This window comes from Thamnophis sirtalis, unplaced genomic scaffold, assembly GCF_051295495.1.
Source record: "Thamnophis sirtalis isolate CommonGarterSnake01/CBP01778 unplaced genomic scaffold, rThaSir2_p1.2 scaffold_6, whole genome shotgun sequence".
In the NCBI taxonomy this organism is placed as follows: domain Eukaryota; kingdom Metazoa; phylum Chordata; class Lepidosauria; order Squamata; family Natricidae; genus Thamnophis; species Thamnophis sirtalis.
The window spans coordinates 19,280,300-19,292,902 of NW_028261386.1; the positions used below are offsets into that span (position 1 = coordinate 19,280,300).

The following is a 12,603-nucleotide window of genomic DNA, read 5'->3' on the forward strand; positions in this document are numbered from 1 at the left end:
TGTGTGCGCACAGCACGCACGCCTTACCAGCAGCCCCTGCGCTCAGAAAGGGGCGGCGGCGATACAGTAAGTGAGTGTGGGCGGGGGAGATCACATGTCCCGCCCTCCCCGTTCCTCCAGCACAGATTTTTTCATCCTCAGCGTCCGTGCAGGAGCCGAGGATGAATCGCATGAAATCCTGTGCGTGTCACCCCAAATGGCTACGCGTGTCAGCACTGACACGCGTGTCATAGGTTCGCCATCACTGCCCTAGGGCAATGCCCATCATGGAAAATATTACCTTCTTGTATTATTTATCGATTTATTTAATAGGTTTCTAATCCCATCTTTATTACTTTATAAGTAACTCAAGGCGGTGGACATACCTAATACTTCTTCCGCCTCTTTTCTCCATGACGTCCCTGTGATGATTATCATGCCACACAAATGGCAGCGAACATCCTGCAATTTGATCTCTGCTAGTCTGCAGGTCCCCCTGCTGAAGCTGCAGGTGTCCTGCTGCTCAGAGCAACCGGAAACTGATGATTCACAGTGGGATACTAGGAGTAGAACAGGAGAGATATGCTACACGGAAACCTAAGCAGACTCAGCAGATGGACAAATGATCCCCATCAGAAACTCTCCTGACATAATTGTCCCAGCAATAATTGAAGGGCAAAGAGGTTGGGTATGCTAAGATCCCAGTGAACTGGGAGCTGATCCTGAATCTGACCAATATCTGCTGTGTTTACACAGGTCTATTGTGCTTCGTTGCTTCATTGCTCATACAGCATATAGATAGACCAATCTTTTAATAGCTTAGTATGTTGACTGAACCCAAGCCATTTGATTAATTTACAGTTCAGTGCATTAAAAAAAGAGCCGATTCTTGTACAAAAAGCTGCCTTAAGCAAAAATATGGCCAAGTGAGGAAAAGATTCTTTAAAAATTTAACTAAGATGGAAGTCTTGAATCAAAAATACCACCACATATTCCATGAAAGATAGAGAAATTCTTATTTCTATCTTTCATGGAATATGTAGTACTCCTCTCAGAGAAAATCCTACAAATTGAGCAGGCTAGAACACCTCACCTATTACAGGAAGACAAAAAACTTTTTAACAGCAAAAGCCAGAGCACAGGTTCCTGATGCTATGACCAAATTTATTAAAAACAGCTAAGAGAAATCAGAAACGCTTGGGAATTAGTGTCACCACTTCCTTAAGTCTTTCAGGAACCCCCCCTTTCATATCTAGTTCAAAGCCAGAAGAATGGAGCCACTAGTAGGCTGCCCATTAAAAGTCCTTAATAAAAACCTGATCCATGTACCGATCGTCCTCCATATCTTTAGAATAGTCCATATGGCAGCATTTACAAGAAAAGGAAGCTGGAAAGACATAATATTTGAGGAACAAAATATTCTTAGGTCTTTATGGCTGTATCCCGAGATTTGTAGACTACTCCACGGCTCTTCAATTCCCGTACGATGCCTGCAACAACAACAAACATATCTATTAATTTAATGGACTTGGATGAAGTACAGCTAATCCCTGCTTACCATCCATTTGCTCAGGGACCATTCAAAGTTACAATGGTGCTAAAAAAGAAGAGCCACGATTGGTCCTTGAGGCTACAGCCCTCGCAGTGTCCTTGGCTCAACAGTAAACTGGGCACAAATTTCTATTTCAGTTGTAGGATTCTTTAGAAATGAGAAAAGATCTCCAAATCCTAGTCCTCCTGAAGAGAATCCTGTAGATAAGGGGTTCCCAACTACTGGGCTGTGGCCTCTTTGGAACCAGACCGCACAAACAGAAGGTCAGTGTACGTTGGGTGTGCAGTTTGACTTGTACAAGCTGTAGCCCACACGCTGCTCGATTTGCACAAGTAGTGGGCTGGCACACACTCATACACAGTTCAACTTGTGTAAGTGGTGGGCTGGTGAGCACCCCCGCACACATGCTGGTCCACCGCTTGTGCAACCCGGATCCCCTCTTCCCCCCTGGGCCGCCAAGCCATAAGTGTTGGTTATCGCTGCTGTAGATTACCTTGGGGGAGACGGCCAGTCACTGACACAGCATACACGCCTGGCTTGAAATTACCTAAGAAAGCAGGAACAAATGTGAATTAGGACTGCTGAGGATTGCAGTGTGAAATAATACTTTTATTTGTTTGTATCCCTCTAATTTTCCTCACAACAACCCTGGGAGGCAGGTTGGGTTATGAGAGAGTGACTGATCCAAAGTCACCCAGCTGGCTTTCATAATTACAGCAGGACTTGAACTCAGAATCTTCTGCTTAATAATATGGCTTAAATAATATATTTATATATAACATAAGTTCCTTTCAGGAAGGGTGTCCATGCCATGTGCTCACTTTCTACCCCAGTCTGTTATTTTAATCAGTTGCTAGAAAGTTTTTTTTCAATATTTTTTGTGTTATAAAATGCTCTGTATTGTTTTGATACTTGGACAGCCCAGTATTGACTGAAGATAATTAACACTAATGTTTACATTAATGTAGTTGGGCGTGGGGGTGGACATAAATAAGGCAGAATATCAGCAAATAGCCCGAGCATGTAAAGATGAAGTGAGGAAAGCTAAGGCTCACAATGTAGAAAGGCTCGCCACAAAAGTAAAAAATAACAAAAAAAGCTTCTTCCAACATGTTAAAAACAAGAAAAAAAGTTAAGGAAACAATTGGTCCATTGCTGGGAGAAAGTGGCAAGAAGGTGACAAGCAACAGGGAGAAAGCAGAACTATTTAACTCATGTTTTGCATCTGCCTTTACACAAAGGGATAAAACAGTCCAATCTATCAAAAACAGCACCACAAAAATCAGATTAGGAACACAAGTTGAAATCGGGAAGAAAATGGTAAGTGAACACCTGTCTACCCTATACGAGTTCAAATCACCAGGACCGGATAGATTACACCCCAAGGTTCTGAAGGAACTGGCAGATGTGATCTCAGAACCACTGAACTATATCTTTCAGAGATCCTGGAGCACCAGGGAACTGCCAGAGGACTGGAAAAGAGCTGATGTGGTTCCCATCTTCAAAAAAGGAAAAAAAAAATAGATCCAGGAAACCACAGACCTATCAGCCTGACCTCAATACCAGGAAAGATTCTGGAAAAGATAATCAAGCAATGAATTAGCGAACACCTAGAAGCAAACAAAGTAATAGCCAAAAGCCAACATGGGTTTGTCAAAAACAGATCATGCCAGACTAATCTTATTGCATTCTTTGATAATGTGACAAAATTAGTGGACCAGAGGAATGCTGTCAATATAGTTTGCTTGAACATCAGCAAGGCATTTGATAAGGTAGACCATAACCTACTACTAGATAAAGTAGAAGAATGTGGGTTAGACAGCATCACCACCAGATGGATTTGTAACTGGTTGACCAACCTCACTCAACGTGTAGTCCTCAATGGAACTGCATCTTCATGGAGGGAAGTATGCAGTGGAGTACCCCAAGGCTCTGTTTTGGGCCCTGTATTCTTCAACATCTTCATCAATGATTTGGATGAGGGAATAAATGGGGAACGCATCAAATTTGCAGATGACACCAAGCTGGCAGGAATAGCCAACACCCAGAAGATAGACTAAAGATACAGAAGGATCTTGACAAACTTGAACATTGGACACTAACTAATAAAATGAAATTCAATTGTGAAAAGAGTAAGGTTCTATATTTAGGCAAGAAAAACGAAATGCACAGGTACAGTATAGGTGGTACCTTGCTTAACAATAGTAACTGTGAAAGGGATCTTGGGAGTCTTACTGGACAACCATCTAAATAGGAGCCAGCAGTGTGCAGCAGCTGCCAAAAAAGCCAACACAGTTCTAGGCCGCATAAATAGAGGGATAGAATCAAGATGATGTGAAATGTTATAAAATGGTATTATTTTATAATGCCTTGGTAAGGCCACACTTGGAATACTGCATTCAGTTTTGGTCACCACGATGTAGAAAAGATGTGGAGACTCTGGAAAGAGTGTAGAGAAGAGCAACAAAGATGATTAGGGGACTGGAGCCTAAAATATATGAAGAACGGTTGCAGGAACTGGGTATGTCTAGTTTAATAGAAAGAAGGACTGGGGAGACATGATAGCAGTGTTCCAATATCTCAGGGGTTGCCACAAAGAAGAGGGAGTCAAACTATTTTCCAAGGCACCTGAGGGTAGAACAAGAAGCAATGGGTGGAAACTAATCAAGGAGAGAAGCAACTTAGAACTGAGGAGAAATTTCCTGACAATTAGAACAATTAATCAGTGGAACAGCTTGCCTCCAGAAGTTGTGAATGCCCCAACACTGGAAGTCTTTAAGAAGATGTTGGATAGCCATTTGTCTGAAACAGTATAGGGTTTCCTGCCTAGGCAGGGGGTTGGACTAGAAGACCTCCAAGGTCCCTTCCAACTCTGCTATTGAAGTGTATTGAGGATAAAAAAGAAACATTCCAATACTGATTACAAACTGAAATATCAATATTAATGAACATAAAACTATTTGCCTATTGCATCCAAAATTGTTTATTAACATTTAAAAACTGCTTTAAAACATTCAAAGCATTTGCTGAACAGCAAAATAGTACAAATTTTGGCCTTAAGTTGTTTAGTTAGTATTAAGGTTACCACTGTGTTGCTTACTTAATGTTTTTATGCATGTTGATAAGGAAAAAAGAAAAGCAAGCTTGAAAATGACTGCAATACCAGAATATTAAAAATGAGACTATTCAATATCTAACTTACCTCTTTTTGTGCATCTGCTAATTTACCATATTTGTAAACATTTGGCATTCTTAAAAGTCAGATTACAAATGCTTATACCGTATTTTTCAGAGTATAAGATGCACCTTTTCCCTCAAAAAAGAGGCTGAAAATCTGGGTGTGTCTTATACACTGAATACAGCATATTTGGCCTCCTGAAACCCCGCCCCCTTTGCAAAAATGACCATGCATAGCCTTTAGGAGGCTCCCAGAGAGCTCCTGGGAGCTGGGGAAGGCAAAATGAGTGAAAAATGGGCTATTTTTTGTTCGTTTTTGCTCCACCAGCCCCCAGGAGCGCTCTACAAGCCTCCTAAAGGCTATGCATGCCCTTTTTTAAAACAAAAAACAAGGCCGTTCTTGTGAAAAAAGGGCCATTTTGGGGAGGTCTGCAGAGTGCAAAAACTTTTTTTTATTTGCCTTTTCAAAATCTTGGTGCGTCTTATATTCCGGTGCATCTTATACTCCAAAAAATACGGCATTTGCCTTGCTGCATGATATATGTATGGAAACCATTTTTGCTCAGATTTGGTTAAACTTCTATTTCGTGTAAAGCTAAAGGTTCCTCTCGCACATATGTGTTAGTTGTTCCTGATTCTAGGGGGCGGTGCTCATCTCCGTTTCAAAGCCAAAGAGCCAGCACTGTCCGAAGACGTCTCCGTGGACATGTGGCTGGCATTACTAAATGCCGAAGGCGCATGGAAAAAGTGGCCCCTATTTATCTACTTGCACTTTTTACTTGTTTTCGAGCTGCTAGTTTGGCAGAAGCTGGGACAAGTAACAGGAGCTCATGGTACTAGGGATTCGAACCGCCAACCTTTCTGATCGACAAGCTCAGCGTCTTAGCCACTGAGCCACTGCGTCCCACTCTATTGAGTATACATACTGTTCATTTTGCCACTGTTGTATATTCTCCAAGTTTAAGTTCCCAATCAGCTATTATCGGAATAATATTTTTCTTCAAGTATTGAGCAATATTTATTCTTGCTGTTGTGAGCATGTCATTAAAATACATTCTTTCTATAAAGTTAAATGTTAAATAAAGCCATAAAAAAGTTCAAAATTGAGTTTTGTTAAACCCCCGATTTAATGTTTAACTTTAAAACATTTCAGGATTGTTTCACGTGTAAATACAATCCCAAGAGACTGAAAATAATTATTATCAATTAAAGCTAGTATCTGAATCATCGTGAGTTCCCAAGAACAAACACACATGCAAATAATGTGTCTACTATCTCTTTTTCAAATAATTTTATCACTATATTTCCCGTTGGACATTTAAGCTTCATATGTTCAATTAACCCTTTTAAATGTCAGGCTTTTGAGCTGATAGTGCCAAGTTCAAAGAAATCAATTTGAATAACACTAGCAGTGTCCTTTCAAAAAAAGTAACTAAAAATCTCGCTGGGTTTTGAACTTTTTTCTCACAGGTGAATCATATTCCATGGGCTGATGCTTCACTCCTGGGCCATAATGATGTTTTGTTAATTATTATGTTGTTGTGAAGAAACTCTTACAACACAAAATTGCTAGCAAATTTCAACTCCCGAAGTTTTCATCTCTGCTGTCAGCAAAGGAGGAACTCCTCTTGCAGAAAGCTTCTAATACTGAAAAACATCAGTAATGTGACCTACTTGTTCCTGCAGACAGAAATTTCCCTTTCAGTAATCTACTACTTGTCTTTCATTTATTCATCAATCCTGAATGCAATCATTTGTCTAATACAGCTTAATTATATAATTAAATATAAGGTAGTTGAAAACTTACTGATCCGTTGCCACTTGGAGACCCAACTGTCCTCAGGACTCATCATTGCAATAATGCTGCAAGAAGACAAGGAAAGTCAGAAAATTGAAAAAAGTCTCTCTCTCTCTCACACACACACACAGACACACGGAAAAGATTTGCTTAGCCAAAACAGTGGCAATAAGATTTCAACCCCTCTGGGAAATATGGAGTCAGTTCAAAATTTACAAAATAAAAATGCAGGATGGACAACAAAAGATGGAATTTGAAGCACTGTAAGAACTAGAATGGAGGACTGGAAGGGCAAATGGAAGTGACAGGGTGACAGGAGAAATGAAACAAGAGAAAACAGAACATCCGGGATGCTGGATCAGGACCTCTGACCAATCCTAAGACACTCCTTAGTTAACTGAGGAGCTGCTGGAAGGAAATCTCCCAAATAAAGTGGACACAACTGGGTATTGGGGTAAGAATTCGCAACTGAGTTTACAATGAGACTATTGAAGTGACAATTATTCTCTGTACTTATTGTGTCTGTAAATTCCTATATAGCAGACATGTTAAAAATGATCTAGGACCCTTTTAGAGAAAAATGGGTGCAACAGAACACCTGCAAGGATGCAGGAAGAATTAGCCAATCAAATGTCCAGGATTCATGGCAAATAACATCTCTTGTATCTGCTGTCCACTGTAATAAGCAAAGTAATGTTTTCTGCTGTGATCTTTTGATTCTTTTGATCTTATGGAGTGATGGTTGTGTCTTCTACAGCAGTCTGATCTCTGCCACCTGTCTATTCTCTTGTCCTCTGCCATCCTGTCTGTCCATAGCTAGATAGGGCATGATAGCTGGCTCCATGAGAAAATCAATGATTCTCTGAGAAAGCATGTAGTAATATATGTTTTAAAAGAAGTAGGGGTGCAGTTTCCTACTTTCTATTCCCAGTAAAGATTATAAGGAGGGATTAGGGAAGGAGCTACAAAAGATCCTGGACAAAATCAATTATTTGGAAACTCTTTTATGCGTGGATATCCAGACCACATGCTCTTTCCTGAATTTTTGAAGAAGTACAAAATATGCTCTTCCAAAAGGTATATCAGGATGAGTAAAATCGTAGTTTGGTGTACAGTAGTACCTCGCTACCCGACTGCTTCAAAGCTCGTAAAATTTGGTACTTGGTGCATTTTGATGCAAAAATATTGTTCCAGTATTCATTGGTTGGTACTAGATATGCTGCAATAGGAAAAGGGGGACGGTTGGGAGAATGGACAGGAAGTCAGCATAGGAAAAGAGACCGACAGGAAGTCCTTCCCAGCTGAAACAAAGGGTCATGTGGTAAGTCACTCGGTTTGTTTGGCACTTGTCATTTTTAATACTCGTCACGCCTCGAGGAACCAATTAATGATGAGTATCAAGGTACCATTTGTAGTTATTAAGGCATCAGGCTAGAAACAGGAGACTGAGAGTTCTAATCCCACTCTAAGCATAAAGCCACCTTGGGTTAGTTGTGTCTCAGCCCAAGAAAAGAAGGGATGGCAAACTATTTCTTCATACCTTGGCAAGAAAACTGCAGGGACTTATCCAGGAAGCCTCTGAGAATCAGGCACAATTGAAAGGAAGAAGAAGAAATGGGAGTGCATTGGACTGTCTGTTTATACTTATCTTGACTGATGCTTACTCAAATCATTATTGTAAATGGATCAGTCTCCAGGATTTATTGTTTTGCAAAAAGAGCCATCTGATTTATTTTTTAGGGTTTTATTCTTTTCTTATTTTACTGTACTATTGTAAAATTTTATGCTGATTTTACTGCTAGTATGTATATTTGAAACTGATTGATTGCAGTAGGTTTTAATGAAATAAATGTAATATTTATGGTAGTAATAAAAAAAAGTAATACAACATATCCAATTATACTATGGGATCCCCAACTCAGTAAATATTAGTAGACATAGCCATATTTAGGGTATATAATAGAACAGTGTTTCTCAACCTTGGCAACTTTAAGTCCTGTGGACTTCAACTCCCAGAATCCCCCAGCCAGCACAGCTGGCTGGGGAATTCTGGGAGTTGAAGTCCACAGGACTTAAAGTCACCAAGGTTGAGAAAGACTGTAATAGAATGAGCTAGAAGCAATTGCAATAGCAGAGGAGTTGCCCAAAACAAAGAACAGGAAAGGAAGGGATAAGTGATAAGGAGTATAGACTACTCTAGAATTAGAAACAAAGTTTCTTTGCGCAAATTGTTATCTGATACAATTCCAAAAGAAAAAAAGAAAGGTATACAAATTACTATGTATAATCAGGGACAACTTGATAAATGAACTATTATTTATTCCTAAAAGGGTAAGCAGGAGTTTATATATATAATCAGTTTGATAAAAGTTCTTGGTAGCATGCAATTTTTGTCTTCTCCCCTAAGAAAACACCTTGTAGCTACAGATCAATAAACCTTCAAAGAATTTGTCATCTATTTCTTATATTCATGGGGAAAGCTTTTTCTTACAATATTCTTTTCCAGTTAGCCGTTTTTCTAGATCTTTGGTAAAGATCACTCAACTTTTTAAACAGAAATTTTTTTTTCAAGAGATCCATACCTTAATGTATATAACTTTATCAAGGATTTGTTTTCTTATTGGTAACATCATGCTCCATAATGGATGTATTAATTCAAAATCTATGTAAATAATCGCCTCTATTTAATTCTCATGAATCCAGTCATGCTTTTCCTGAAGGCCAAGAGTGGATAACTTACAAACTGCAGACATCACCACTCTTTTTAAGTTATGAACCCCCTCACATAAGATTATGCTGCTGAAATTTGGTGAAAAACTGCCAGTGGTATCTTTTTTTGAATTCTTACTTTTTCCAAGTAAGAAGGTGTCTAATAATATAGATAGTGTTCATTTACTAACCGACAATTGGAACCAACTTGTTTATTATTATTTCCTCTGTAGATCTGCAAAGGTCATAAAGTTACTTTTTCATCACCATTGTTAACTGTAAGGTAGTTGCTAAATGAAGACTCAGTTATAATAATAAACAAGTAAACAAACTTTTAAAAAATATATCAGTTGCATATTTTTTTGAAAAGGAAAAGTTCTGCTAAAGATTATTATCTCACCAATTTATCAAATGATTATTATAACTAGCAAAAGCAAAAGAATGCTGGATTTCAGGCAGCTATCTCACCCTCAAGTCTAACCTGAAAACAACCCAGACAGTTACATGGGGAACTGACATAAGGTCACTTACCCATCGAAAGAAGAACTGGTACAATCATAAACCATTTCACGGTTCCCCTTCATCTGGAGATAGGCGTCACAGTTGTCACAACCATCAAACTCAAACTGGTCAATAGTCTGGTGAAAAAGAAGAAAGTTATAACAGAAAAATGAGAAGTACTGCTACTAAAGGACAAGCAAATTTAAATTGGGAACATCCCCTAAGGTTCGTATGTATGTATGTATGCATGCATGCATGTATGTATGTATGTATGTATGTGTGTGTGTGTGTATGTATGTATGTATGTATGTATACACACACACACAGTTCTAACCGCAATCATGGGAAATACATTTGCTGCAACTAATTGCAAAAATTGCTTTCCACAAAAAAGGTAATTAGAATTCCTCATATTTAAATTAAATCCCAACTTTCTCCTACATTTAATCCTTCAATATGCTTTGCCCATTTTAAAACTGTCAAGAATAAAATAGGTTGCCACAAAGATTTTTCCAGTACAGTTGTTACAGTAAGTAACTTTCTCCCCTTTTCGTTTTGAATAACAATAGTTGTTGGCAGAGACTAAAAATAATATGACTAGTCTATAGTAAGTAAGTAAACATTTGAAGTCAAAGCTTGTGCTTATTGCAAAAATGTAACACTTTTTAAAAAGATTTACTATTACAGGATACACATATTAAAATTGGCTTTTAAAATTAAAGATGAGACAAAGAAATTGAAGTTTTCTTCTTCTTCACATTTAATACTGGGACAAGCGATCCACTGAAGTTTGAGATAAACAAGAGGAAATACAGCTTAAAGAGATAAAAACAGCCCATGGAGATAGTGATGTATGACAAGGTTCTTAAACATGGTGGATCTATGAAACCTCAGAAGCAAATTATGTCTGAATAGTACTATTTTGAGTATCCCTACCACTCTTTAACATGTGGTTTATTAATTGATTTACATGTGTCATCCAAGTAGGTAGCAGCACTTAATCAACATTAGCTGAATTGGAAAAGGCTGAAGTTGTTAACATTTGGCTGAGAGACCACTAAAAAACCCTAACATTATAGGCTAGTTTTAAAATGTCTATAAAAAGGCATTGGCAAACCACTTCTACACTGTTGCTAAGGAAAGTTTAACATGGTGAGAGTTACCTTTATCTATTCAGATGCATGTTCAAATTGGCTGAAGAAGGGCAAACTACACTTTCTACATAAATTGCTATAGATTAAAACATTTATTAGAGGAAGGTTTTATGAACACTTCCAAACACAAATCTGGCTTGTTAGGGTGGAACTCAGGGTGCTTTACATACATTATCCCAAATGACACATACCAGTAAAAACATAATTACACATATTTGCAAATAACAAAGAGTAGCAAGAGTAAAGCAATTATGAAACTAAAACGTTCAACAGTGTTCACAGTAAGCAAGCTAAAACTCTAAGCAAATAATTTTAGAAAATATTTATTGAATAGTAGAAAGGGAAGGGGAAAAAGGGAATTTCTGTTTGTCAACCTGTCTGAGAAACAAGGTTTCAAGTGTGGGCAGGCTGTCAAATAGGCCCATACTGGGAAAGGTGGAAGGCAAGAGAAGAGGAAGACCAACAGCAAGGTGGATGGACTCAGTTACAGTGGTGATGGGTGTGCCATTTAATGTCCAGGTTAGGGACAGATCATCATGGAGAAAATCTGCTATGGGGTTGTCAAAAGTCAAAAACCACTTGACGGCACATAATTGACTGCTGGAACTGAGAGAAAAAGAACAAGAAACACCTGGTCTCTTGGGTGGAATGATTTTCACCACCTATGTCACGCAAGGGACATCCTTCTTCTCACAAGCGGATATTTCAAGAGACAACAAAGAGGATTAGGGGACTGGAGACTAAAACATATGAAGAATGGTTGCAGGAACTGGGTATGTCTAGTTTAATGAAAAGAAGGACTAGCGGAGACATGATAGCTGTCTTCCACTATCTCAGGGGTTGCCACAAAGAAGAGGGAGTCAAACTATTCTCCAAGGCACCTGAGGGTAGAACAAGAAGCAATGGGTGGAAACTAATCAAGGAGAGAAGCAACTTGGAACTGAGGAGAAATTTCTTGACAGTTAGAACAATTAATCAGTGGAACAGCTTGTCTCCAAAAGTTGTGAATGCTCCAACACTGGAAGTTTTTAAGATGTTGGATAGCCGTTTGTCTGGAGTGAGGTAGGGTTTCCTGCCTAAGCATGAGGTTGGACTAGAAGACCTCCAAGGTCCCTTCCAACCCTGTTATTGTATTCTAACACCATAGAGACAAACTGGACTAGGAAACCCATCCCCGACACACAACTGGGCGCGGTACTATTCCAACTAGGATTTTTTTTAAGAAAGAGAGGAATTTCCGCTTCGCTAAACGGAAGGCACACCTTGACCAACGAGCACAGCAAGCAAGCCCTCAAGTGCCGCAGATCCTTAGGAACCGTTTCCAACGCCATGACCACCACCAACCGGCAGCATACACCTAAGGGAAGAAAGCGGACAGCCAAACACACGTCACTTCCCTCGCCGAAAGGCTTTCCACTACAGTGCTCTGTGCCTCTCTGGGAGTTCTCTCGTTACACCGCTGAGAGGCGCATGCGCACAACTGTCTGCGAGGAACTGGCGTCATTCAGCAATGGCGCGTTGCCTTATTCCGATGCTGTTTTCTGCGCAAGCGCCTGAATGGCCCATACGCTCCGCCTCTAGAAACCGAGAGATGGTTTTACAGATTGTAGTCACGCGAGGTTTCGAGAAGGGAAAAGATCTTGGCGCCAAAATCGAACCTCCCCTTACAGTTATGTATGGAACAGTCTAATTCTTTTTTGCCTCTGGCGATCCTACACAAGGACCGAATTGTT

The 12,603-nt window shown here is 39.4% G+C and overlaps 1 protein-coding gene across 1 annotated transcript; it reads right to left on the minus strand.

The window, feature by feature from the left end:
* Positions 1–252: 252 nt before the first annotated feature.
* Positions 253–12,289, minus strand: SUPT4H1 (SPT4 homolog, DSIF elongation factor subunit). Its single transcript, XM_014054797.2, has 5 exons — positions 12,133–12,289; positions 9,747–9,853; positions 6,516–6,571; positions 2,025–2,078; positions 253–1,469 (listed from the first exon to the last, which is right to left on the minus strand). The coding sequence occupies exons 1-5, from the start codon at positions 12,199–12,201 to the stop codon at positions 1,402–1,404; spliced, it is 354 nt and encodes a 117-aa protein (XP_013910272.2). The 5' UTR covers positions 12,202–12,289; the 3' UTR covers positions 253–1,401.
* Between the last annotated feature and the right edge of the window lie 314 nt (positions 12,290–12,603).

What these genes read in the sequence shown, in the direction of transcription:
- SUPT4H1 (XM_014054797.2), bottom strand. Translation starts at nt 12,201, where the DNA reads ATGGCGTTGGAAACGGTTCCTAAGGATCTGCGGCACTTGAGGGCTTGC. An exon ending in TGCTGTGCTCGTTGGTCAAG is followed by an intron (nt 9,854 to 12,132) that starts GTGTGCCTTCCG and finishes CTTTTTCACCAG; the next exon opens with ACTATTGACCAGTTTGAGTT. An exon ending in CTCCAAGTGGCAACGGATCA is followed by an intron (nt 2,079 to 6,515) that starts GTAAGTTTTCAA and finishes CTGCTTTCTTAG; the next exon opens with GTAATTTCAAGCCAGGCGTG.